General features: G+C 39.5%; 1 protein-coding gene across 3 annotated transcripts in view; it reads left to right on the top strand.

Moving 5' to 3' along the window:
* The window catches only part of IARS1 (isoleucyl-tRNA synthetase 1), a 212,228-nt gene that overhangs the window by 42,335 nt on the left and 141,999 nt on the right, over window positions 1-27,894 (top strand). For all 3 annotated transcript variants that reach the window (XM_077820953.1, XM_077820952.1, XM_077820954.1), the window contains 7 exons: window positions 3,668-3,785; window positions 7,313-7,460; window positions 10,351-10,438; window positions 12,158-12,218; window positions 14,844-14,939; window positions 21,037-21,159; window positions 22,634-22,725. In XM_077820953.1, coding sequence (XP_077677079.1) covers window positions 3,668-3,785; window positions 7,313-7,460; window positions 10,351-10,438; window positions 12,158-12,218; window positions 14,844-14,939; window positions 21,037-21,159; window positions 22,634-22,725 — 726 coding nt within the window. The remainder of the gene's footprint in view (window positions 1-3,667; window positions 3,786-7,312; window positions 7,461-10,350; window positions 10,439-12,157; window positions 12,219-14,843; window positions 14,940-21,036; window positions 21,160-22,633; window positions 22,726-27,894) is intronic.

Below are 27,894 nucleotides of genomic sequence, written 5' to 3'. Positions count from 1 at the left end.
TCAGGCTTCTCTGAAGCAAAGATTTGTGACAGTTTTCTTGGTACCCAGATTAAGGTTAAATGTGATCCCAACTGCCGAAAACTACGATGAGGGTTGTGCTTTGTGATGTGTTGTGTGGGTGGATTGTTGTTTTGTGTGTGGGGTTTTTTTAGTTTGTTTTTTATTTGTGAATATAGTGCTTATCAGAGTATGGGGCTCAGGGCCAGATCCCAAGAGATGCTCAGCACCTGCAAATTGCACCGTTTGGTAGGAGTTCAATGTGCCTTTGAGAATTAGGTCGTCAGTTTGCAGATGCTTAAGATGGCAATTAAAAATGTGCGTTCACCTGTCTAATATTTGTTTATAGAGTGAAATTCTTGGAATAGTAAGAGTGGTGAATAATTCTAACATGAGACAGTAGATATGTTCAAACTCATTAGGGTTAAGGACACTAGACGTCACGGGGAACTTGTTTAAATACTTGCTTGTGGTTGAGTTTGGAAAGGCATGTTATGTTTCTATTGATGAATCCCTTTTTAGGATTAAGTTTGTTCTTCCTGTATAGCCCCCATTAACATAGGTTGGGAGAAATTGAGAGACAAATTTGCTCAGGCCTTGCATTTAATTTATAAATACCTGTTGAACTACTGCTAAACAGACTGAGTGCAACTAAATTTGAGCACCTCAAGTTTGAGGGGAAAAGTTAGCAGAAAGGAGTATATCAAGGGAATGCATTTTTCTGTTAAAAAAAATTTTTTTTTATTTTCCTTTGCACACAGAAGTAACCTGTGGTAAGAGAAGTTTCTGCACGCTTCCCTGTAGTATTGCTGACCTTCCAGAAAGGGCTGCTGTTTCTCTATGCCAGGATCACAAGCCTAATGCCTCTTTCAGACTAGTCATCAAATATATTTTGCTTACTTTAGGCACATAAAGATGAATTAAAGGACTGTCCACTTGCAAGTAGTAACTGACTTTTATTTTTTTTAGATCTAAGCAAAACTGCTGATGCTTAGTGTGCTGCTTTGGGGTAGGGAATGCTGCTAGCAGCAAAAGTTATGTCCTGTCTACTTTGTCATCTCCTAGTAACTGATACTTTATTGATAGAAAGACAGTTATGTATAGCTCAGAGATGACAAATATATTTTGTCATGGTGGTAACACAAGCAGTTACATCAAACAACAATCTGTTTTTATGACCCAATAACGCAGTCTGCTCTGAGTACAAATGACTATATCCTTTGACAACTGGAAATTTAAAAACAAATTTTTAGTGTGAGATGTAGTAACCTCTCTTCAGAGATCTCTGAATGGTAATGCATTTTGAAAGCTAAATACTGTCTACCTGGCAGTGGAAAAAATTGAAGCTCCTAAATTGCAGGTGAATAAAATTACCACAAGAGGAGGATGTTCATTTGTATTTGAATTTTGTAGCTCCATCTAGTGGTCCCCCTTCTCTGATTTTTGTTAAGGTTACACGTACATCTAAGCAGTCATTAAATGTTCATAGATGTGGCACTGAACTGTTTTTCTCTGTGGGTTTGGTAGGCTATGTCCCTTTACGGGGAAAAAAAAAAAAAAGTAAATTGGAGCTCTTTTGTGTATCTAAAAATATATATAAAATATTTTAATCAACACTTTTCAGAAGGCAAATGCAAGAGTATTGAAGAATAAATCCAAAATCAGTGACTTGTCACAACTAAGTCATTTAATATAGCCTAAGTTGATAAAACATTAAATGAAAATTTATACTTTTGCTCAACTGCAACAGAGCTTCCCTAGTTAGGATACTGAAATACCTGTGTTTGAAAGTGCATTTCAATAAAATTTATCTCTCTACACTTTGGATATATTATTGCTTGAATGGTTGGTAGCTTTAAATTAATCCTAGCAATGATGCTCTTTTCATAAACTTAGCAGGTATATCTCCTCTCCTCTCTCAGGAGTAATGATCAAAAAGTAATGCATAGAAAAAACTATAAAAGTAGCCATTGTCAAAGCGGTCAACTATTTGGCTTCCTCACATTCAGAGCACCTTTATTCCAGACCAGAATTATATGTACTTGGGCAGGGGAAAGAATGTGTCCCAGAATGTGGACTTGAATAGTTCTTTGAATTTGGGTGAGGGTGGGGGGAATATATACCTAGGGATCAGATTCTGTGAGGGTAAATAGTACTACTCTTCAGCTCCTTCTAGAAAATGAGCCCTACCAGTTTGAGAAGGCACTCTCAATGGATTGCGCAGAAGTTCATGATAAGATCCTGCAAGGTTTGCTGGACTCCTTGGTTTTGGCTCCCTTGGTTCTGGCTGGATGCCTCTCTGGGTTTCTGAGACTTGTCCTCTTTGGTGGTGCTTGGATGCTGCACTTTGCTCCCTGGAGTGTATTAAAGTGCTCACTAAACTTCCTGGTCTCCTACTGTTGGGTCATGGATGCCACTCTCAGTAGATTGTGCAGATCCTCATAATATGGTCTATAGTTTCTCCTATCTGCAGTGTAATAGTTGACATTTCTGATTATTACGTTATCATTAGGCTTCAATGTCAATAGGCCAGTTCATATGTCTCAGTGCTGGTGATTCAGGCTGCAGACTGATAACACTGTAGCTGTTGGAATTGTTTTCCCATGTTGAATGGTTATCTTAAACATAAGACCAAGAGATCTTTGTTTAAATGAATGCATAGATTCTGAAGCACAAAGTAAGGGTGTACAGAAAAAAGGACCAATTGCCAAAACAGCATGACCCAGCGCAATTTGGTCTCATAAACATACTATTTAACGAGACCGCTCTGTGTTTGCTTGCAAGATGTTCATCTGGAAGGAAACACTGAAAATGTTAACAGTGCTTTGAAAACGTAGTTTGGGTGATTCAAGAGTTTTTAAAGTCAGTAGCAATTGCTGAATAGTCTGATCATCCAACTACAAAATAACTAGACTCCCCAGGACCACAGGGCCAGATTCCGGTGTGACAATTTTGAGCCCTTGGAGAACTGTGTCACTGAACATGCAAGCCTCTTGAATGAGACTTTACAAATAAAAGTGTACAATGTAGACAGTGAAGATCTTTGCCTACTTTTTGAAGAGACATCATTCACCTGGGTTGCAAAAAAATCCACTATTTTCTCCCCTCCCAGTGATGCACGGTGCCATACATATAGCTGGTGAAGCAAGGGTCTTTTGGGATGGAAAGTGTTATACAATGGTTCATTAATGTAAATCATGGAATCACAAAATTTCTTGTTCTCTAAACAAACGTAGTTGCCTAGATGTGGCCTCTTGAGGAAAGCATCTCGTGTTAATCACTGAAATTTAAGTTTTATGGTCCCCAAGCAGGAAGTTGGGGAAAGATTGAACTGTTAGTGATTTATATACCATCTGAACATTGCCATGTGTTGTGTGATTTGTGCAAGGAAGGCAGAGCTGGCAGGATGACCTAAAGCTGAATCTAACTGAAAGAATATTCACAACAAAAATGTCATAGTGGCATTAAGTATTTATATTGTTTCAAGATACAACTTGTATATGTATGTGCAGATGCTTTAAGTTCTGGTGTTTTCAAGTAGTAAATATTGTCTATAGTTTGAAAATTATATGAACTTTTCAGAATATCTTCTCTACTTGATCATAATCCTACACTACAGCTGCTTTTAGTTTGAATCTTAAGCTATTATATGTTCCTTATTTACTTTTAGGTGGGTTTTCAAACAGCTGTATGACAAAGGACTGGTTTACAGAGGCGTTAAGGTTATGCCTTTCTCGACAGCATGTAACACTCCCCTTTCGAATTTTGAGTCTCACCAGAACTACAAGGTATGTCAGTGTCTATATGTGTGTATAATAATCTGACCCCTGAAACTGCTCTGTCATATTGGAGTGTCTGTCTGTTTTGGATTGGAAAGTTTAAATACTTCATTTGCATGGAATGTAGGCTTATCGACATACTCCAAACTGATAGAATAGTGCTAGTAAAGAGCTGGCCTAGTCATGTATATGTCCTGCTGTGATTTTTCTGACAGTTGCTTTGGTCATTATTTGTTTCCCCTTTCACCATTCTCTCAGTCTTTGATCTGGGAAATTGCTCCACTTCTACCTCACACGTTTCTGATACCTCACTGTGTTGGGTTTCTACAGTGAATATTTTACACTGCACCTTTCCTGCTCACCCCAGCAGAGGATGCCCTGTATATTGATTCTTATCTTCTGGGGTGACCTAGCTGGCAGTTCAGCAGACTCACCTGTAACTTACCAAAGTTAGCAGATGAGTTGTGGGAGGACAATTAAATTCTGTGATCTTATATCCAGTGTTGCAGGTTAAATACCACTTGTTGCTCCTCTGCCTTCTCTTGTGCCATTAGTAAAGCTATTCCTTAGCACTCATTTCAAGAAACGAAGGAAGGAAATGGAATCATGAACTTCTGCAATGAAGCATGATATTATTAGTATAGTATAAAAACCGATTTTAGTGTGTAACAGAAACCATAAGTGTGCTTAGAGGAAGCCGTCATGTAGCAAACTTTCACAATTGAAAAATAAATAAATAAAATCCCAGTCATTTTGTGTCTGTGTAAAGAAAAGTATATTGTTAAGGGAACTGAGATAACTCAAATCGAGAAATACTAAGCAATTATTTTATTTGTAAATATAACAAGATTCAGCTTTCAAAATGCCAGGATGTTGTTGAGTTGCTTGGCATGTTTAGTACTTTGTGAAACGTTTGAACAAGCTGGTTAGAAACATCCCGGTCTTTGTATAACAATTGGTAGGGACTAAATTTTATTTATAGCATGATCTTCCCTAGGTGTTGCTCATAATCCAAGCATTACATAACTGTCTGAGTCTGACTGTTGCCTGCCCCACCTGCTTATAGAAAGAATTCCTTCTGGAACAGCCCTTAGCTTTGACGTAAATAGCTGCCCATTCCATAGTGGAAGTACCTATTCTGAGCTGTGTTGCTGGAGAGGAGTCAGGGATGCTTTCAGTGCACAAATGGCAAAGTGACATAATCTGTTTGAGTGTTTCTGGTTTATGCATATGATGTTAATTTGTTAGATGTTGTAAAAATGCCCAAAGAAAGCTTTTTAATGCAGTTTGGAACTTTTCACTTTGGAAAACATTGCATGTTTTATTAAATTTTAATGATTTCATAGCACACAAACTAAAGAGAGACTGTACAGTATAGTACACCAAAGGATCAGCTTTCTTGCCATGGAAGTGGTATCCCTTTATTGGTGGAATGAAGGAGCCATTATTTAGGAGGGAAAATGAAGAATAAATTGTTCATTTGAAACTCCAGGGGGATTTTAGGCAGGCAGAAGAATATTGCCCATGTACCTTTTTGTCAGGGACTTTACAGATAACACACCTTCTCTTGCAAACAAAAGAGGTCGTGTCTTCAGGTTTTCATATTTCATTTACCAGGTGCACCTCTAATGTTACAGTACCATGTTGCAGTGGGGGTCATTGTTTCACCAACAATTCAGAAATAAAAGTGCTGTCTACCTACCTGAACAACTTCAGATATCCATCTAGGTTTCACCTGAAGGTTTTCTATTAGAGCAGTGACCTTTCCAACCCTGTTTAGTTTGCTATTTATTTAGATCAGAGCATTAATTGAAGACTTGTGCTTACTAAATATTCAATGTATATGTAGTATTTTGTTTGCAAAATTGTGCAAGCATTACGTTTATTCACATAACACTGCTGTGAAGTAGGTAGGAAAGATAAATGGACGCAGTTTGAGGTTTATAAAGAGAATCAAACTCCACATTAAGAATCTATCATGGAGCCTGATAATGCTTTTACTTTTAGTTACAAAATAGCAAACTTGTTCTTTAGTTCTATAACAAAAATATTACCATTTCTGCAGGCTGCCATTCGGTAACGAGCTCTATGGTAGATCTGTATTGCCACTTAGATTTGAGCCATAAAACTGCTGTTGCTTCAAAAGATTTGGTGTTTGAGTAACACTTGCTCTTCAAATTTGCCTGTTGGAAATAATTCCTTACACAATTATGTAAAATGTGAATCCTGTAAGACTCTGGGCTCTTCATCAGGGCTTAACTTCATTTAAGATCTTCCACAATCCAATAGTATTGATAATACAGAAACTATAACTTGTGCAAGTGCTTCACTCTCTCCAGTGGTGCAAAGAGATTTTAATTTTCACCGGTATGCATAGGCAAATCATGGGAGGGACACAAAGGGGGGCATGAGCTAAAGGGGGGGCGCACGTGACCTCCCCACGTGACCCCTCTCTGCCTTGCTCCCCATCCCAACCCATGTTACTTGGGGGTGGGGCTCTGTCCTCCCGCTGCACTGGATACTGATTTTGGAACCGCATGGCTCTCCCAGGAACCCCAACGGCCAAAGGAGCAGAACATGGGGCCGCCTGGTGACCCCACAGCAGCAGCTCCGGGCTGTACCGCCCCCAGCCCTTCCATGCAGCTGCGTCTCCGTTCTGGGGTCTGTACAGCCTCGCTGGAGAGCAGGGCTGGGAGGGGAGCTGAGGGTGGGTATTGATATAGCAGAGGAGCTCCTGGCATGGGGCACTGGCTACTGAGAGTGGCAGCCCCACGTTCTGCTGCGGTTCCCAGGAGAGCCCTGCTGTTCTGAAAATGTCTTTCTGGTGCGGTGTATCTGACTGTACCTGCTTACTTGCACCACTGACTCTCTCCCAGTGTAACACTGATATTATTAGTACAAAAGGATTCCTTTGACATGATTGAAGGCAGGACTCTTGGAGGCTGACTGGTAGAAAACCATCTGTCAGTTGTGCATTATGTTTTAAACATCCACGTACTCATATGTATGAGGACATATAGTTTATGTGCCTTGGTTAACAATAGTTGCCTGCGAAGAGAAAACTTTCTCACGTAAGAGCTTGTCCTCCCAACTGCTGGTCCCCTGGGACAAACTAGGTGAGTGTTGTACTCCAGGTTTCAGCAGCTGAAAAATTATTAAACTATGAAGGAAACCTTTAACCAGTTCCGATCTTGGATTATCTTTGTATAATCTTAGGTAGGGATTATCAAAGGCATCTGAGGGAGTCAGGCACTCAGCTCTCAGCCTTTAGAAATAAACTCTGACTACGTTGAGGCAGTTGTGTCCCTCGTGATTTGGGCAAGTAGCCTACACGGGGGAGGTGGAGAGATGTGCTTAAGTTGGTCCTCATCTGCATTCACTCTTACTGCCTTTCTTTGACAAGCTAGGTTGCAGGGCACTAAAGGAACCAGGTAATTGAGTGACAACAGCTGTCATTGCTTTTCCTTGGAAAGTGTTTTCTCGCCGACTCACAAGAAACCTTTCATATCCCTCTCCCTATCACTGTTTCATTTAAGGATGTTCAAGATCCTTCGGTGATTGTGAGCTTCCCATTGGATGAAGATGAAAATGTCTCTCTTGTTGCTTGGACAACTACCCCCTGGACCCTGCCTAGTAACTTGGCCCTCTGTGTTAACCCAGAATTGCAATATGTGAAAGTAAAAGGCAAGTGCTAACCTGATATGAAATACAATGAAAATGTAGTTCCATTGAACTCATGCATGTGTATGGCAGTCTCTGTGATATACAATTCTGTTTGACTTTCAACATGTAGCATTTCACTGGAATTGACTGTATGCTGTTCTGAAGGATGAGTCCAATTTACTGTGTTGCTAAAATCTCCATTCATCTTGTACTCTTTGATTGTATCGTAGCTATATTACATGAGTACTAAAGGACTAGCAGTTACATAATAAATGCTCATGCTACGCTACTACATAGTGAGCAAAAACAGGTATGCAATATGGGAGTTTAGTTATTTCACCAGTTAATCCCCCATCACTCCCCAAAGAGTCTCTCACCAAGCAATCCTAACTCTTCCCTTGTCAATTTCTCTGCTTTGCCTCACGTCCCAACCACTTCAGACCAAACTGGCTCGTTGCCTTTGGTGAGGAGAATCAGAATGTATTAGGCTAGCTCAAGTCAGTGTGTAAGGTAGCCTGTTACATTGGGAAATGCACTGCAGCATGTTCCTATGGTTAAAAATGGAATTCATGTATAACAGGTGGGTAGGATGTATGAAAAAAATAGATTTGCTTTACTTGCTACTTCTCCCACCGTCTTTCAGAGGTTTACAGCTCCAGCTTCTCAGCAGCCAGGGGAATGTTATCTTCATCCTTTGTTCCTTGTATCATTTTCAGAAAGGAATATTTTTCCTTAGTGTTGTGCGATATCTATACAAGAAATGCAGTTCCTCCTAATGATTCCCTGTTCTGATAAGTTTCTTCTAATGTATATTTTAATATTTATTGTAGTTAGACTGTGTAATACACTAAGATCATGTTGGTTGATTTGGGCATAAGCAGTCATTTTTGCATTCAATTTTTCAGATTTTCCAAAACTGCTGACCTTTTCTAAATTTGTAGCATACATAACCAAATACAGTGATTCAGATTACCTCTGGCATTTTCTTAACGCAGATGAAATGGCACAGTTAGAGTTTTCACTTTAACATAGACTTTAAAATTTAATTTGTGCATGCCTAAGGTAGTGGCACATGTAAAACACTGGGAGACAAATCAACCATTTCCCAAGACAGGCTTTTGGATAAATTCAGTTTTGTTCCTTAAGTCTTCATTCCTGACCACTCCTTCAAGTATTAAGACATACAATCATCTTGAAACCTATGAAGCTCAAAAAGAGTTAACAGTAGTTTCAGGCATAACACCTAACTTCTACCAATTATTTTGCAATCGCATTTCCCTATTGTCTAAATTTTTTTCTCACTTGTTGCTTACTGACTATACTGGAGAAATAGTGACACTGACTATACATAATGTGCTGTCAAATGCACTAAGTATGCTAGAAAAAAGATCCTCCCACTCCCCCCCGTGAAAGTCTTTTAAACAGCTGTATGTACAACATTAACTTAACCCAAAGATCACATTGTCCTCACAGGATGTATGGGATTTAACTCATTCTTCAGGAACATCTAGTTCAGGAAATATTGGTTCATCATTATAACGAGAAACCAAGCGAACTTGTCCTCGATTAGAATAGTCTTTCACGGAATATTAAAAACAAACAAACAGCTGTTTGGAACTTAAATTCCTAAAATGAACGAGCACTAGGAAAACATTTGGCTTTCAGATGCCCTTTTTTTCTCAGACTGTTCTTACAGCATATCTAGCTGAACTTGGCCACAGCCTCTGCCATAATGGCAAAACATTGGTTGATCTTCAAGAGTAGGTGCTTGCTGCTAGTTTCTTCCCAGGACTTCTAGGATTTCCAAAGGCCTCTTCAAATTAATAAATTAACCTAGGTGGAGGCAACATGGCCTCCTGGGTATGGCAGGTCCTGGACTGGGAGTCAGACCTGTTTTCTATTCCTGGCTCTGCTACTGATCTTTTGTTTGACTGTGGAAAAATCACCTTTGTGTTTGTATCCCCATTTGTGAAATAGGAATAAAGATACTTATGTTCCTTTATAAAATATTGTGATATCTGGGGATGAAAAGTGCTAGATAAGAAATTAATATTATTTATGGGGAAAAAAAATCTCATTGCCTCCTGCATGGCAGCGTCATGGCTGATTTTGGTGTTTGGTAATAATTAAACCAGTACAAAGTATTAGACCTCTGCTAATTTGGGGAAAATCAGAAGTTGATTGTCAAACTATAACTACACCTTTAAAGGTAGCTGGGGTGAGGAGGAATAGTGATCTGCCTTAGTAGTGAAAATATTCCAAGTTGATATAAGGGTATGGGAGTTAGTGGTAGGGAGGAATTACCCTATTCTTGATAAAGGTTCAACTTTGATTATTTAAAGCTTCCTATTTACCTTCCTTTTTTTTAAATCCAAGAAAAAAGGAGCTAAGAGTAATTTCATGATGTTATAGTAAATCTCAGAAACACAGCAAAATGGGATAGAGTGTGATTGTTATGTAAAGCGCTGATCCACTATTTCTTGCAGCTCTTGTTTAATTTATTATAGTTTAGCCCAGTGTTTTTCCCTCTGTTTTACCTGCCTGGGCTACACCTATTTGGTTGCCTTCCCTTGCCAGAAAGAACAGTGGGCAAACTATCTGTTAAGGCAGCCATGGCATTTTAATTCAATTCAGCAGGTCAGGTCCTGAAAGCATCACCTCTACAATTCAGGGAGTCTGTGCGCATGCTGATGTCAAGAGTGTGTTGCCTAAATTTTAGCTCTTTGCGATGCATTTATATCAAACGGGTATAAATGTATCTTTCGGGAAAAATAGAAAATTTGAGTCTAGTAAGCAGAATTATTCTGGGTAGTTTAAGACCTGATGTCTTATTGCTCTTGTGTGAAATGGAAGCTTTTGTAATGGTACAAAAGTAGAGTATTCATTTGTTGTTGTTTTTTTTTCCTTTTAGATAGTGCCACAGGGAAGATTTATATTTTGATGGAAGCCAGGCTGGTAGCACTGTACAAATCTGAAAGTGATTATGTGATACTTGACAGGCAAGTACATGAATTATTGCACACTTTTAAACTTCCATTTTTTATAAATAAGTAATGAACTATTGCAAGAAGTTAGATAACTGCAGAATCCAAGACTGCTTTCTTAGGAGAAAGAAAAGGAGTACTTGTGGCACCTTAGAGACTAACCAGTTTATTTGAGCATAAGCTTTCGTGAGCTGTAGCTCACGAAAGCTTATGCTCAAATAAATTGGTTAGTCTCTAAGGTGCCACAAGTACTCCTTTTCTTTTTGTGAATACAGACTAACACGGCTGTTACTCTGAAACCTTTCTTAGGAGATAGGTTTAACGCATGAATGTCTTTTTATGTACATCCTGATACAGCCTGTCAAGGGATTTGACATCTGTAACTGCAAATTAGGCTTGGATGGAAGTTTTTGTCAGAGTAGCAACTGCATCTGGGTTTACTGTAGCTAAGGAAAAGGTTATAAACACAATATATTTGGAAGCCAGAGTAGGAAAAAAATTGTCTTCAGCAACCCAGTATCCTTCCCATATGGTAGTCTACCTCTTCCGCTTGTAAAGCTAGTGTCAGCATGCATTTCTAAGGACTTATTTGTTTTATTCATCCCAATACAGTTTAGAATAGAAAATAAAACTTCATAATTCAAAAAGCTGCTGTAAACAGATTTACCTTTTTAGCACTCTTCAGCAGAAAACATAATTTTTATAAAAGGCATACAGTATGACAAAAACATTTATGCTCCCTCTCTTCCCGCCCATCCTTACATTTCCTTTTGCAGTGATATCCTATCCACTCTTGGGTATCTTCCAAGAACTGGAAACTTCCTGCACCTAGATAAAGCCAGTTATTTTATCCCTTTTTACAAAACAATTACATTTTTTATAACATTAACATCTTTTTGAGAATGAAAATACATTTAAAACCGAAGTGGAGCATACATAATTTGTTTTCCTGCAGTTCCCTAGAAAAAGCTCAAGCAAGTTATGCATCTGCCTCTTATATATTGGCTCTTTAGTATTTATAGATATTTTTTAATCATGGAAGATTTATTAGTTTCCCAGATTTTCCTCCCTGTGTGTTACACTGCTCTTCACCTGTATAGTTCACACCTTCATGTTTTCTGTTCCATGTTCCAGCATGTTAAAATTGTTTTTTTTGTCTCAGAACTAATCATCTCTTTGAAGCTTGGGACATGAATTGTTTCAGTCCTTTTTTAGAGCTCTAAGTTCTCATCCCCTTCTGGTGTTTTCAGGAGACTACATGTCTGAGCTTGGAGTTCTAGACTTAGTAATTTGGGGCCAATGTTTACTTAGTTTTATTCATTATTGTAAATACCAGTAGACATTCTGCTTATACTACAGAGCTCCACTATAACCAGTTTATTTTTTTATTTCCTGATGGTCCTATCATAACTTCTTATGAAGTGGGTTACTGATTTATGCTTTGCTCCTGCATTAATTGATAAATGTGTACTTTATTGTGGGGATAATGAATTTATACTAGTGGCAAATCATTAACAAATATCTCCGCTTTCATTCAGTATTAAAGTTGACAAATAAAGGTAGAAGTAGGAAGCAAACTATTTGGAAATCAAGTGCTTTTCCTCATATCAGATTTCAGTATGAAAAATATTTAAAAAGAGAGAAAAATAGTACTTCTAGATTTAGTCTTTATAAGGTAACTAGTGCAATTTACAGTGTATTAATGTGTGTACATATAAATCTTTTTCTACATAGGTTTCCTGGCATTAATCTTAAAGGCAAGAAATATAAACCACTATTTGAATATTTTATTAAGGTAAGATAAATCAGTCTTGTGTTTAGCCACAGAACCAAATGACAATGTTAAAACCAAGAGACTGCAATTTTAAATAGTTGTACATTTTGATCAATATTTCCCACTGATATGATGGCAAAATGAATATTGTGCTTTAAGAATTTGCTTTCATTTATTTTAAGACCCATAATTTGGCTGGATTTAGTGATAATACTGGCTATATGTTAAAATAAAATCCCAACTGTCAAGGGATTTTTGTGGGGAAAATAGGTAAAATACCAAACAAGTTAAATCTCAGGCCTGTATTTCCACAAACAAACTCATTGGCCCTTATTACATTAACATGGCTATACTCTCATCTCATGCTTTGCAACAGAGAGCACTGTCACTTTGCCAGAAAGTTGGTTGCTTCTGTTTTTGCCTTCCTTTCTTATGTCCTTTATGCTTATACTTCATATAAGTACACACCCTGGAGGTGATGAAGGTTGAGAGCAGGGATGACTTAGGTTTTCAGAGGACTCTTTATTGAACAGTCAGTATTCCCCAGTGTCTATGACCTAGCTCTGCTCAGTTGCAGTCAGCATCCTCATTCTCTGCCTTCTAAAACCATAACTTCAGTATTCAGAAGTGGAATTATGATGACATTGAACTTGGAGGTTCTTTGTGCTTTTTCATGTGGAGTATTAAGACCCCATATTGCTGTAACTGTTTGCATTTTTGCCTTTCCAGTCTTTATGGATGTCTTGTTATGCTGCACTTAAAGCAGGAGTACATATTTTACTGTACTAAGAACATAGCTTAATACACATCATGGGCCTATAGAAATGAGTTATGGAAAATAGAATCGGTATATAAGCATTTTGATAGAACTTGACTGAATGATGCAAATAGTCAAAGTACTGAACTGCTGATACATAATTACTTTACATAAAAGAATAGTTGGTGTATGCAGTCAATTCCTGAAGTCAGCAGAGGTAAAAGGAGTTCATCAACTCAATAGAGAGCAGACCTATTTTTGGAAGAAGGTGGGAATCACAGTTGTAGCTATTAACTGGACTGCAGGGTGTAAAGATAGGCTCTATACTAACTTGTTGGAAGGTTGTATGGTAGCCTCTCTGCATCTCAATACAGTAAAAGCTGTATTATCTGGCCCTGTATTAATTGGAAAGCTCTATAAACCGGCATTTCTAATCTTCATAGAAAATCCGGTTGGTGCAGGGCCAGCAGACTCCCTACCTGGCTCCACGTGGCTCCCTGGAAGCAGCAACATGTCCCTGCTGCTCCTAGTCAGAGGAATGGCCATGAGGGGTTCAGAGTGTGGGAGGGGGGATCGGGTTATGGCATGGGAGGGGTTTCAGGCTGCCGCATCCTGGGGGCGCACACCTTGGGTGGCTCCCTGCAAGCAGTGACCTGTCCCTGCTGTTCCTAGCCGGAGGCATGGCTAGGTGGGTCTGCGCGCTGCCTCTGCCCACAGGCACCACCCCGCATCTCCCATTAGCTGCAGTTCCTGGCCAAAGGGAGCTGCGGAGCCAGCGCATGGGGCAGGAGTAGCGTGCAGAGCTGCCTAGTTGCTTCTCCACCTAGTAGCAGCAGGGACAGGTCACTGCTTGCGGGGAGCTGCCCGAGATGAGCACCCCCTGGATCTGGCACCCCTGCGCCAAACCCCCTCCCACACCCTGCACTCCCTCCCATGCCCCAACACCCAGCCCTGCACCCAAACTCCTTCCCTCTTAGTTAACTGGAATTTTTCAGTTACTGGCACCCCCCATTTCCCCAACATGCCAGATAAAAAAGCTTTTACTGTATTCCTTATTAGTTGATATGTGTACTCCAGCTTTTTTCAGAATTGCTTCCTTACTCTCAAAAATCTCTCTTCAGATCAAGATAAAACTTAATATTGTGACAAATCATTGCTTCAATTGTGATCACGAGGATAGTTCATTTTAAGTTACTTTTAAATTATGTGAGGGATATGAAAATAGCTCATTACTCTTAATTATCAGAATGCTGAACAGATAGCAGATAATTGGTTCCATTATCCTTCACGATTTTCTTCCACCATTAAAGTTAAAACTTAATGTTAAATGTCATCCCAAACTTTTACCTTCATGCTTTCCTTAGTGCTTATCAACCTGTCAGCTGACTTAAAATATTTAGTGGCAACCCCCCCTATTTTTATGGTAATAAGAAACAATGGAGATGCAGAAGCTTCTTTGTTTATAAATAATTATATGTATGTGTGTATATATAGGTCTATAAATGGCTGGAGACTTTTTTTATTATGTATCTTGTTTATAGGATCCTATTAATTTGTAGTCTCTTAAGCATGAGATTGGATCAGTGCAAGCATATGGATTAGTCAACTTTATGATGTTGTCAACAGAAGTCTTAGATTTAGTCTTACGCTCTTCGTGCTGTGTAAAAAGAATGGATTGGCTTTGCATTTTAGCTGAGATAAGTGATTAGAAATGTCAGATAATTAATTATACCTATGCATAAAGCAAACTAAAATATAGTTCTAGTTATTGTAGCTTTTTGACTTAAAGGTTGACCTGTTAAATGTACATTTTCCAATCCTTTTGAAAAATGCTACTTTCCTGTATGTCTGAAAAAGAATATAATACTTCAATATTTTGTATGTTGCAGTGTAAAAACAATGGTGCTTTTACTGTGGTCACAGACAACTATGTGAAGGAGGAAGAAGGTACAGGAGTTGTACATCAGGCTCCTTACTTCGGTGCTGTAAGTAAAAACTAACTTTTATTATATGTTTGACTTGGAGCACGTTCCCATGGCCTCCAAGGGCCCTTACAGATACACAATACTGACTCTCTGCAGGCCAATAAGGGTAATCAGTTGCTTTTAAAGCATTGCATGCGTTCTGGTGAACGCTCAAACTTCTCTTTGTAGATGCAATTGCCCTTTACTTGCACACCATTGGGGAGATAGTTTAGATGTCCATTCCTGTTATCTTTACTATTCATAAAACGTCCATGCCTGTAGCATCTGAGTGCTCTAGCTCCTTCTCTTCCCTGAAGATCGAGAAACGCCAGCTTCATGACAAAAAAGAATTGAGTATTCTACTGCTAAGTAGGGACCAGCTGTTCTAATTCATAAATTGGACAAATATTAGGACTGTTGTTCAGCACAGTATGCCTTTCAACATGATCATTTGTTAATTTATCTGCGTTGAGCACAAAAAAGTACTTAACCTGCTTCTGTGTCTTCTCTGTCCCTTTGGGCTAAAAGGATTTTTTGCACAATGGCCTTTTTTTTTTTTTCTAATTTTTTTTAAGGATGTTTTATTTCCTTTTTCCTTTCCCCAATTTGCTTGAGATATTGAAGTCTAGAAAAGTCGGACAGATTCTCTTAAGAGTTAATCAGTTGGCCTTTGTAAACCCAGGAATTACCATACTAGATCAGACCTGTGGTCCGCTTAATCCACTATCCTGTCTCAGTGGCAAGCAACAGATGCCTCCAAGGAAGATGTGAGATATTTCCTAACCTCTGGTAGTTAGAAATTGGTTTAATTCCTGAAGCATTAAATATATGCTCTCTTGCAAATTGTATGTTGGTATACTGCCACTCAGGATGTTCTTGTTATCCATCTAAATGTCCAATCCTTTTTTGAATCTTGTTTTTTTTTGGCCTCAGTGACAGCCTATTTAGTTGTCTCCTTTTGAAGAATGTGTATATTCCTATGCTTTATTTCATGTTGTCAAGATGAAAATTCTTGTCCAAATATTACTCAGGAAAACCTCCTACTTTTTACTTTTAATTACATGAGTAGAATAAACTGGTTAGAGAGGCACAGAAGGTTCACAATTTCCTTAATTTGACAATTGCCTCACCATATCTACAAATAAAAGCAGACTCAGGATCAAGTGTTAACTGAAAAGTGATGAACCCACACAGGGAGTGTTAGTGTAAAAAAAGAAGTTTGAAAATTTCACAGAACTTGATACAGTTAGTACACAAGGACTAAGCAGTAAAATGTAAATTAACTTAGAGAAAAAGCTGTCTGCTATGAAATAATTAGCAAAGTTTTTAAGAGATACTATCAGTTTAATGCATAGCAAATAGTGCATATGTTGTGATATGGCTCTAACTCCACAGGCCAAATTTTCTGTTACTTGCCTGTAGAGTAGACAACTTCATGATATAGCAAATTGATTTCTGAATACGTGGATATTTTGTCTTCAGAAGGAATTTATGTAGCACATTGTTAAATAACACATTTGATTTGAATGTTGAAACCTTTTCTTCTTGGACATCTCTGCATTTCACCTCATCCCCTCCAATTAGTTCAAAAAAGCACTAGCTCCTAAAGGAGGCTGTTAGGATCAGGGCTCCAATAAACTAAGTGCTGTTCAAACACATAGGAGAAATACGATCCTTCTCCTGAAAAAGCTTTCAGTTTAATTAAAGAGAAAAACAGGTAGAGGAGAGAGACCGCCTAAAAAGCCATGTGACCTTGGTTCTGATGAGCATGTTTTGTAGTTCAGTTTCCTCTCTATCACTTCATTTACTTTTTTTGTATTAGGAACTGAAGTGAATGACACTGGCGTCGGGGCGGGAAGAAGGGGTATATTAGTAGCAACAAGGGAGGGGGAAGAGAGGAAAGTGGGAGCGTGGGGGGAAAAGAGGAGAATCCCACCTTCCATGAAATATTTAAACATCTTAACCACTCACTGCTTGTTCTGTTACCTAGTGTACTGTCTCTGAATAAAGAGAAGTCTCTTGAGGCAAGGATGCGTAATGAAGTAAAATGTGGCTTCAGTATGATTATAGTGGTCACAGTAATCCATTGGGGTTCCCCGCACAGGTTCGGATCCTGCCGACTATGCCACTGTAATGGGTTCGGTCACAGAAACCCCCTTGGGACTGTCACCTGATGTGCCGAGACTACCTCTGAGCCTGTTTTCTCTGACCGTTTGGGCCTCCAGAACCCTGTCTTGTTGAGCCAGATACGCTAATCTGCTGCAACACAGTCCTAGGGTCTGACCCACGCCCCCAAAGCTGCAGACTTAACTGAAAATGGCTTAACAAGTGCTCATGTCTCTAGCACCCAGACACCCAGCTCCCAATGGGATCCAAACCCCAAAAGACTCCATTTTACTCTGTATAAAGCTTATACGGGGTAAACTGATAAATTGTCCACCCTCTATAACACTGATAGAGAGATATGGACAGCTGTTTGCTCCCCCAGGTATTACTTACTTACTCTGGGTTAATTAATAAGCAAAAGTGAATTTATTAGATATAAAAAGTAGGATTTAAGTGGTTCCAAGTAATAGACAGAACAAAGTAAGTTACCAAGCAAAATAAAACAAGACACGCAAGTCTAAGCCTAATACATTAAGAACTGATTACAGATGAAATCTCACCCTCACAGATGTTCCAATAAGCTTCTTTCACAGGCTGGACTCCTTCCTAGTCTGGGTCCAGCAATCACTCACACCTCAGTAGTTAATGTCTTTTGTTCCAGATTCTTCCAGACATCTCTTGGGGGTGGAGAGGCCATCTCTTGAGCCAGCTGAAGGCAAAATGGAGAGGCTTCCTGGGCCTTTTATATTCTCTTTCTTGTGTCCGGAAATCCCTTTGTTCTCCTGTGCAAAATCACAGCAACAAGATGGAGATTGTAACCACCTGGGCAAGTCACATGTCCATGAATGATTCAGCTTTTTGCAGGCCGCCACTATTGTTTACATGTTAGTTTGAACGTTCCCAGGAAAGCTCAAATGTGGATTGGCATCTACCAAAATCCATTGTCAGTTAAGTGTTTCTTGATTGGGAACTTACTCAGAATAGTCCTTTCTCAAGAAGCCGACCAAATGCTTCACTGATGCTACTTAGATATAATTAAACACATTGAGATACAAGTACATAGCCAATATTCATAACTTCAAATACAAAAATGGTACACACATATAGACAGGTTTCAGAGTAACAGCCGTGTTAGTCTGTATTCACAAAAAGAAAAGGAGTACTTATGGCACCTTAGAGACTAACCAATTTATTTGAGCATAAGCTTTCGTGAGCTACAGCTCACTTCATCGGATGCCAGCATCCGATGAAGTGAGCTGTAGCTCACGAAAGCTTATGCTCAAATAAATTGGTTAGTCTCTAAGGTGCCACAAGTACTCCTTTTCTTTTTACATATAGACAGCATAATCATAATTAGCAAATTAAAACCTTTCCATAGACACCTTATTTGACCTCCTTTGTACAAGATTAGGTGCAACTGTAGGACCTTGGTTGCAACAATGATCTATACAGTCACAGTTCATGTCAATAACATCACAGGATTCTTAACCAAAATTTAAAGGGTAAAAAAAGATGCAGTTAGTTCTAGAGTACTTCTTAGTCTAAGACCAGTTTGCAAACTGTTTTCCCCCCAACTTGAGTTAATATGTCACCAACTAGCTCACAATTATCCAGCTCATGAAATTAAATATCACACAATTCAAAAAGAACATAGATCAGAAAACAAGACCAGCCTGCATAAATCTTGCATTAAGTTTCTGATATTTGTTTATCTGAAAGTACATGCTACTAAAATTTAGCAGCGTAGACAGTTCTTCGTCTACAGTCACATACATGTTTTTGAGTTTTTATTTTTCTGCTAGCTATATAGCAGACCTTCTGCATTGTATAACCAGGGTTTGCTCCCATCCAGCTGTTTATTACGTAGGTGTTAGTACCGGCCCCATACCTGGTTCCATGCTTTGAATGGCAGATGCTACAATGCTGCTAACTGCCTTGCCACTGAATGATATGGGCTTGTTATTGAGATGATATAGAATCATGGTTGTTGCATCACAACCTTTATTTTAGTTGAATTTTAGCTTTTAGTCCTAAGTTTTCCATAACATTTTTCAGTAATTTTCTTTGTAATTTTTTTCAAAGAAGGAAACTAAACTTTTTCAATATAGATTTCTTTTCTAACTTCTTCTGTTTCATTTTGCTTTTTTAATCTTTCTGTATGTCTGTGTCCCCAGTGTGGACATAAAGATATCCGTCATGGACATACATGGTCACTGCCTTACTTGTTTTCTTATGGAGCTTGCTGTCATTGCAACTCTGATATCTGTGCCTGAATTCAGGCACACTCACCCAAGTAAGTTTTCAGTCTGGAAAGCTTCCAGTCTGAGTTGTTCAGAGTCAAGGCACCCAGCAGTTGAAAACTGGAGTAATTAGGTTGTTATATAATTTGTGGGCTGCACTGATGATGCAAATACCACAGTGTCACCTCTTGGCCCAGATCCTATAATGCTGAGGGGTCATAGTCATATATAGGACAGATGTCAGTATGCTAGGCTTTGATGTGCTCTGCACTGGCTCTTTCTCCAAAGCCTTTTACAGCTCATGATATTAGCCCTATTGTGGTAACTCCAGTTCTTGCTTTGTTTTTTCATCTGGGTTACACTAACACCACAATCTGCCTGCTACATGTAATGATAATGGAAGACTAACCAAGGAATTGGTCAAATAACCAAATGAGCTAAATGACACAGATGAGGCCAGATAGATACTGTACACGTAGTAGGCTGTGGAGGAGAAAGTCAGTTGTGTCTTCAGAGCCAATTGATTGCTGCAACCTGAGGGTGTTTTTTTACATGTAAAGCTTTAGTCCTTGTAACAGTTGATTTCGTGCTCATTGTGAGTGAGCTTCACCATTTCATCCTGTACCATAACATTTGATTGTAGCATGACTTCCCTGACCAATATGGTCAAGGATATAATAGCTGTGCTAGCCAAACAAATAGAAGCTGTTCTGTACCATGATTTGATAATAAGGGCTTTGTCTGTGCTACAAAACAGAATTGCTGCTGACAAAGATTGCATCTAAGGAAGGTCTTAGCAGCAAGTGTAAAGAAGGGCTGACCATGTTCAGCACCAGTTCAGCTGCAACCATATCTAATGAACTTTGTCAATAGTGGTTTCTCAAACCCAAAGTCCATGCCTACTTCGGTCAGAGAAAATGCAATAACCTTCAACTGTCAAAAGGGGACCTCACATATAGCACGGTTCTGAACTTTGCATGTACAAAGCCTTGCTTTTCAAGAAAATAAAACGATGCTATGGTTTCTTCCTGTTTCCTCCTGAAGGTGATGTCAGAGTTTTAATTGCTAACTTTTTTTTCTGTGCTGCTGTGCCTTTTGTGTCAAAAATGTACTTTCCAACTCCATTAGGAAGGCAACACTTATGTTTTAATTTGGTTACAGTTTCAGGTTTGGCTGCTGTTTGGGATGAGTACTCTAACTGTCCTGTCCACCTCCCCTCCCGCCCCCACTTAAAGCATGAGAGTATCTGATGTGTTTGGTGCTTAGTTTTATTTATTAAAAGGCTTGAGAACTGAAGCCTTGGGGGAAATCATATCAGTTAAATGTGGAGAGCATGGACCTAGGAGTGGACATCTCTTAAAACTACGTGCCTTCTGAGAAACAGAATTACAGGCATGTGCTTTAAGGAGATACCACAACTTCAGTGTACCCTCTTAATTCATACAATAGCATGAAATGTATTCCCCCAGCCCTTTACTTTCAAATGATGGGCAGAGGCTGTAAAATAGAACAAACTTGTTCCCTTCACTAGGAAACTGGCACAACCCTAAGTGGTAGGGAACAAGTGAGCCCTACATCATTCTTTTCATCTTGATGGATGAAGTATATTGCTTAAAAATGCTTTCAGAAGTGTTTTTTGGGATTATTTGACTGTTAGTTTGTTTTTCGTCTAATTATGAAGTAGCTTTATATTCAATTTTTAATCCCTTTTCCTAGGTCTTGACTTTTGAAAGCTACATTTAGGAATAACGTATTTTGTACTTCTCTTTTAGGATGACTACAGAGTCTGCATGGATTTTAATATTATTCAGAAAGATTCTGTTCCAGTTTGTCCTGTTGATGCTTCAGGCTGCTTCACAGCAGAAGTGATGGATTTTGCTGGACAATATGTGAAGGTTGGTGGACTTGGGGGAATAGTAAAGTTTTTTTTTTTTTTTTTTTAGTTTGATCTAGCATTTACATGTGGTAGAAACTCATTTTTCTCTCCCTGGTGGTTTTGTCTTCAGTATGTTTTTGACGGCCATATTACAAAGACTTGTATTAAAAAAGGTTATCCTTCTCCAGTTGGGACTACAACAGAGAAATAAATTTGTTAGTCTCTAAGGTGCCACAAGTACTCCTTTTCTTTTTGCGAATACAGACTAGCACAGCTGCTCCTCTGAAACAGAGAAATATGGATATCTTGTGTGCTGTCAGTACACAAAATGTTCATTATGATGTTAGGCAAATAAGTAACTTGATATGTTAACAATGATGTAAGTCTTAGAAAAAGGAAAGGAGAGTGTACTCTGGTGCCTGCTCTATATGCCTGTCATGGGAAGAATCAGGTTTTGTTTTGTTTTTTAAATAAGGATCTCCCACTCATAATATCGATAGCTAAACACATTAAAAAAAAAAAAAAAAAGAGAAAATGATATGAAAACTGTAAAGCTTAAACCCGTGATGCACATACAGGATGATGCAAACAAATTGAAATATTTTCCAGTTGCCATCTAATATGTATAAGGCAGTAAGATAAATAGGAAATATGGAGCTTCTCATGTTTAGGATACTGGTACTGTAAGCCAGAGTTCAATGCTTTTAAAAATATTTTCATGATATTGAATTGTCTTTTCACTGAGGGAGCACTGTTATATCAAACTTCCTAGCACATTTTTTTTTTAATCAAAGGAGTATTTTGTAGCAATTAACTAATCCAGCAGGCTTTCTTTGAATATCAGTTGCTGCTCCGATTTTGGGCCTGAATTAAATACAACTGTTCAATCTAATAATAAAGGTTCAGTTGGTGAGGTGTTATAAAAGACAGAATGTCTTCTATTGGTTTCTAGGCCTTCACATCTAAATTTAGAATAATTCCACATCAGTTTCACACTATAAAGCAGTACAAATTTCGTGAAGAGGTTCAAAGATCAGGTTTGAAGCAATTGCATCGATACATGCCAAAAGACTTAATGTTATGGTATCAAAACAGCATGGCTGAAAACATAACGGAATTTGTGCGTCTGGCTGGTGTTGGGTATGCTTAAATATTTGTGATTTGTAAAGAAAGTTGTAATGTACACACACAAAAATAAGGTGAAGTTAGAATTGCAGGTATGCATCCCAGTTTGAGGAGCATGTTCTCTTCCAAGAATATTAGAGTAGTTGTTATGGTACCTCCCCAGTAGATGCACATAATTAAGAATTTACAAATTCTGCAGCCATAACATTGTTGTTGTTTCACATCATCGCATGTAAATATTGATCTTTCTTTCTTTCTCTTTCTCTTTTTCTTTCTTTCTCTCTTTCAATTGAGGACCCAACCAAGAATTAACTATTACAGGGAATTTTCAACGTTCTGCTCAGAAAACTTTTTTTTTTTCTTTTTAGGATGCAGATAAGAACATCATCAAAGCTCTGAAAGAACAAGGTAGACTGGTTCACACCAGTACTTTCAAGCACAATTATCCTTTCTGCTGGAGGTAAGAAGAGAAATAAATTCGACTTTCAGATTAATAGAGAAATGCGAGGGTTATAACTAGTAATTTCTTAAGTGTGGTTGTTTTTCTTGGTGGTTTTTTTTGTTTTTTATTTTGGCAAGGATAGTGAAAGTACAAGAAATAAAGTACAGCTGAATTGCAATTAACTTGTGGCACTGAATTAAATTTGAAAATGTAATTTAGTTCTAGAAGTGATTTTTTTTTTTTATTTTTTTTTTTTTTATTTTTGCATTTAAAACACGCGGTCATTAATTCCAAAATTGAGAGTAGATACCTGATCTCCTTCCAAATGACAGCAAACCTTGGAAGGGAAGTAAGTGTCCAGTTCTCTGCTCCAAATTTGGGTGAGCACATACGTGAAATGTGTTCATTCATAGCTTTACTGAATCTGCAAAACTTCTGCCCAACTTCTGTCTGAAAATGCTACCAGTCAGAAGTGGTACTTTTGGCAAAATTATGCTGGAAAACTTGCTCAATGTGAGCTTGCAGTATGTCTTGTACTAGACTAATCTGCTGGTTTCTCACTTTAAAGGGCTTCACTGTTTGTTAAATAAACAAAAAAAAAATCTAACAAATCAAAGGGATTTCTGCCTTGGAAATATAAATGTTGACTGGATGACATTCTTAGTGGAGGCTCTTTGAACGTTTTCTTGACAGGTATATTTTCAAAGTGGCTTAAACTCTATTTTTATGTTTAACCTTTCAGTGTGTTGGATTAAACAGTTTTTTCCATCTCTACTATAATTACTATCTTCATCTCATTTAAATTTAAATTAAATTAAACCGATTTCCTCAGGTTTTTAGAATCCCATGAGACTCTTGTTACTTAGTATTTCAAACTGAGCCATTGTACTCCTACTAGATACTGTTGATAAAAAAGAAATAAAGCTGATCAGTCAATCCACATAAATGTTCGCATATTGTATGAATTGATTTTATTGCAGTAGATGCTCATTAGTACTGACGTATCGGAGTCCTTTTGCTATGTTGCTCCTAAGTGGCTGTTCCTGTTATGGGAAGTGTTGTCTGACCAGCCTGCTTTTTCTGATACGTAAAACAGTACAGTACACCAAAGGCAGCACACCCCATTGATGCTCAGCACCCCTTCCCTTATAGAGCCGGCTGCAAAAGCCTTCACCGCACCCCTTAAATCGAGCCAAAGCTTCAAGTCCCTCCTCACCATAAGAAAGGTCCCCCTGACCTCTGCCCCCCAGGTGCTCTGGTTGGGGATGTGGCTGCGATCCCTTGATGGCAGGCATGTCACATTCCACTCAGCCCTGGGACTGCCACAGTGCGAGCTCAGCCCGCTGGGCCTGGTTCTCCTGCAGCAGGTGGGAGAGTGCCCCCTCCAGCTGGGGAGAGATTGGGGGGGCAGAGAAAGGAGACAGAACCCGTTACCTCAGTCAGAGCAGGGGTTCAGTCCCAGAGAATCCAAGCCCTGCCCCTGGGACAGTGGGGTGAGTGGGGCGACACTGAGACCAGTTTGGTCCAAGATGGCTCCTGCTAATGATGGCTCATGAGGTGGTGGAAGGCATGGGGTGGGCTGTGGTATATGAAGTGTTAAGGGTGTTTTGGAAGGGATGGGATAGTTGGGGTGAATGGGTCAGGGGATTCCCCAGTCAGCAAAATGACTGAGTGAGCCTGGCTGCAGAGTACAGGGTGAGGATGCTCCCACTGGCAGCTTCATGCTCCACCCTGGAGAGGGCGGGCTGGCTGGCTGGGGAGGGCACTGTGCACAGCCTGCAATGGAGGGGCATGATGGCTTCTAGCATGGACAGCGGAGACAGAGGGGAGAAGGGGACAGGTCAGTGGCCTGGGGAAGGGAGTCGTCCGACCTCCTACTGCAAAACAGCACAACCGCACCCTGCTGCCAGCAGCCGAGATACTCCCCACTCTAAAATAGCAACTCCCCCAGAGTCTCCCCCCACCACTTGCAAGCCAGATGCTGAGGAAGGGAGGAAGAAACCTTCCAGCTGCACCTCTGCTGCTTCCTCAACCCCATCTCTCCCCTCCCCCGAAAAATCACTCTTCTAGACCCTCTCCCCAAACTCCCCCCTTCACATGCTCTCCCCACAAGCTCAGTCAGGCAGGGCAAGTGGACTGTGCTGTGTGCCTTGGAGCTGCACTCAGGGCCAGGGTTGGGAGAGCGGTGGGAAGATGCAGTTTGGGGAGGCCATGCCCCTATATGCCCCACGCTCCCCCAAACTCTGCCCCTGGTGTGATGTCACAAATGTTGGTTGTATGTGGCTGCTATGTTGTTGTTACTGAGTGGACAATTCTCGGCAGGGAAAATGTTCCCAGGGGAAATGTTGCTCATAAGTGGCGATTGCTCTTACAAGGTGTTGCTGCAGACAAGCATCTACTGTACTCTGTCACCTTTTGCCGGAATTCAGCTGGCTTAAAGGTATTGGTGGTTACATCATTTACCAAAAACTGCAAATAATGTGATTTTAAGATTTACATTGGCCCCCCAAAATGCACATTTTGATCAATGTTAACAGTAGTGTACAGCATAAATTTGTCACTTAAAAGCTGAGATACTCGGCAGTTGTTCAAACCAATTGAAGCTCAAGTTGCCTGTAAGTTTTACTCACCTTTTGAAAGTGTGGATGTGATAACCAGACTTTTCTGTACAGTTAAGGACCTTTAGATAAGCGTCGTTAATCTAATATATTGAACTGCAGAGCCATCTGCAATTCTAACTGAGTTGCATTTGTGTGTTTGTATATAATATATATTGCACAATGCAACACATAGTTTACATCCTTTATTCCAGTTTATTTGTATTTTAAAAAGAGGTGTTGGTGGAGGGATGTCGTGGAAGGAAGCATGAGTTAGAAGCTTTGGAGGCTCCTAAAATTAAGACTTCGATATCACTGTTTAGGTTTGTGCTAAATTTGGAGTGAGTAAAAGCAACAAAAAAAGATAAATCCACTTGAAAATTAACTTTTTCACTTATAGAATTAAATGTGTGAGACCAGTCATGTTTTCCTTTTACGATGAGGCTGTATACTGGTAATCATGCAAAGGTGAACTGTGGACAAGTTTTCATATTCACATAGTTACCTTTGACTTGCTTAGTGTGGAAATGGGTGCACTGCCATAGATAAATATCTTTTTACATTTTATGAAATGAGAAATACTGACTGTATTTCTAATCATATCTTTAAAAAGTTAAGTTTCAGAGTAGCAGCTGTGTTAGTCTGTATTCGCAAAAAGAAAAGGAGACTAGTCTCTAAGGTGCCACAAGTACTCCTTTTCTTTTAAAAAGTTAGTTTTTGGGAGTCCTAATGATGACTAGGAGTCATTATGCTCCTCTTATTTTTGAAGGCGGTAGCATATACAGTAAATCCTCACTTAACATCGTTTCGTTGCTGATCTGTTAGAGAACATGCTTGTTTAAAGTTGTGCAGTGCTCCCTTATAATGTTGTTTGGCAGCCGCCTGCTTTGTCCATTTCTTGCAGGAAGAGCAGCCCATTGGAGCTAGCATGTGGGGGCTTAGAACCAGGGTGGACCAGCAGCCCCGCTATGAGCTCCCCTAAGTTCTGTGTTCAGCAGCCACCCAGCAGGCTATCAATTGCCGGGCAGTTTAGCTGTCCTTCCCCCCACTGTCATGTGCTGCTCCTGCCTTCTGCCTTGGAGCTGCTCGCAAGAGCCTCCTGCTTGCTGTGCAGGGTGTGGAGGGAAGAGTGGTGCTAATGTCAGGGTGTCCCCCTCGCCCTGCTCCTACCCCCTCCACCCCCCCCGCTCCTTTACTCCATCTCCACAGAGCAGGAGAGGGACACCAGGAAGGAGGGAGCTTGCTGGCAGCAGCTGTTGTCTCAACTTGCTGATCTACTTAAAAAGGCAGTGTACTTAGAATGAGGTCAGAGTACTTAAAGGGGCAATGCATGTCTCTCTCACACACACACGGTGTGTGGCTGTGTCTCTCTGCTATGCTGTCTCCCCTCCCTACATTCGTGCTGCCTTAGAGTTGAAGCTATGTTAACAACAATGTGTTAACCCTTGAGGGCTCAGCCGAGTGCTAGTTATCATTTAGCAGTAAGGCATTCCCTGCTAAATATCCCACCCTCTGACTCCACCACCTCAACCAAGCTTCATAATCATCATTGCTGTGTACAGTATTAAATTGTTTGTTTAAAACTTATACTGTGTATGTATGTGTGTATATATAGTCTTTTGTCTGGCAAAAAAGTCGTGTTCCCCCCCCCCCCATTTACATTCATTCTTATGGGGAAATTGAATTCGCTTCACATCGTTTCGCTTAAAGTAGCATTTTTCAGGAACATAACTGCAACGTTAAGCGAGGAGTTACTGTATTGGGTTTCCTCTGCATTTTTGCGCACTTAATTAAATATTTGGTATGGAAGAGAAATAAACTGAAGGAGAATAAATTACATTAACTGGTGTTAACTGGTGGTGTTGCCTTCAGAGACTATCTTGATGTGAGATCCAATGAATGCTTTTTTTCAGTTTGCTAAATCTGTTTGTTTTGTTTTTTCTTCTGTCTCCCCACATGGAGACAATAAAGATAGGCAATGTTGTCAGTTTTATTCACTGTGATGATTAATAAAGTAATGTCAGTGGCTGTGATTCTTCAACCTCTAGAATTGTTTTTTGTAGATTAATCATAGTCGGTCTTGAGTTAAAGAATTTTTCTACCACAGTGGCTTTCATCTGATGACCTGTGGGCATCTTGGTGGTCATATAGTGCTGGCTGTCTTCCTAATTTCAAGTTGTTAAATCACATTAGAAGTAGCTAAAAATATTTTTCCATGTAATAAATTCTTATAACTGCTTCAGGGAAATTATGCAGTTGTGAATGGGAAAATAATAGACAGCTATCACAGATGGGAGGGGTGCAATTAGACAATTGCAGGCCATACTCGGGAAGTCTTGAGAATGTTGATGCTGTGATCACTGAGTGAAGGCTTTCTTTTAAAGGTGTCTGAAATCTGCATTTTTTTTTTTTTTTTAAGATTTGTTACGTTAGGCAATAATTGCTGCTTACTGTTAGAGCCTTCCAACTTTGTATAGCTAAAGTAGTGGTGCTCAACCTATTTACTGTTGTGGGCCACATCCAATACTACCTGTATGGCCCTGAGGATGTCACATGGGCTGCAGCTCTGTCCTGACTGGGCTGCAGGTTG

This window comes from Eretmochelys imbricata, chromosome 7 (assembly GCF_965152235.1).
Source record: "Eretmochelys imbricata isolate rEreImb1 chromosome 7, rEreImb1.hap1, whole genome shotgun sequence".
NCBI lineage: Eukaryota > Metazoa > Chordata > Testudines > Cheloniidae > Eretmochelys > Eretmochelys imbricata.
Note: the sequence above shows the minus strand (reverse complement) of the source record. Positions and strands in the feature narration are given on the sequence as shown.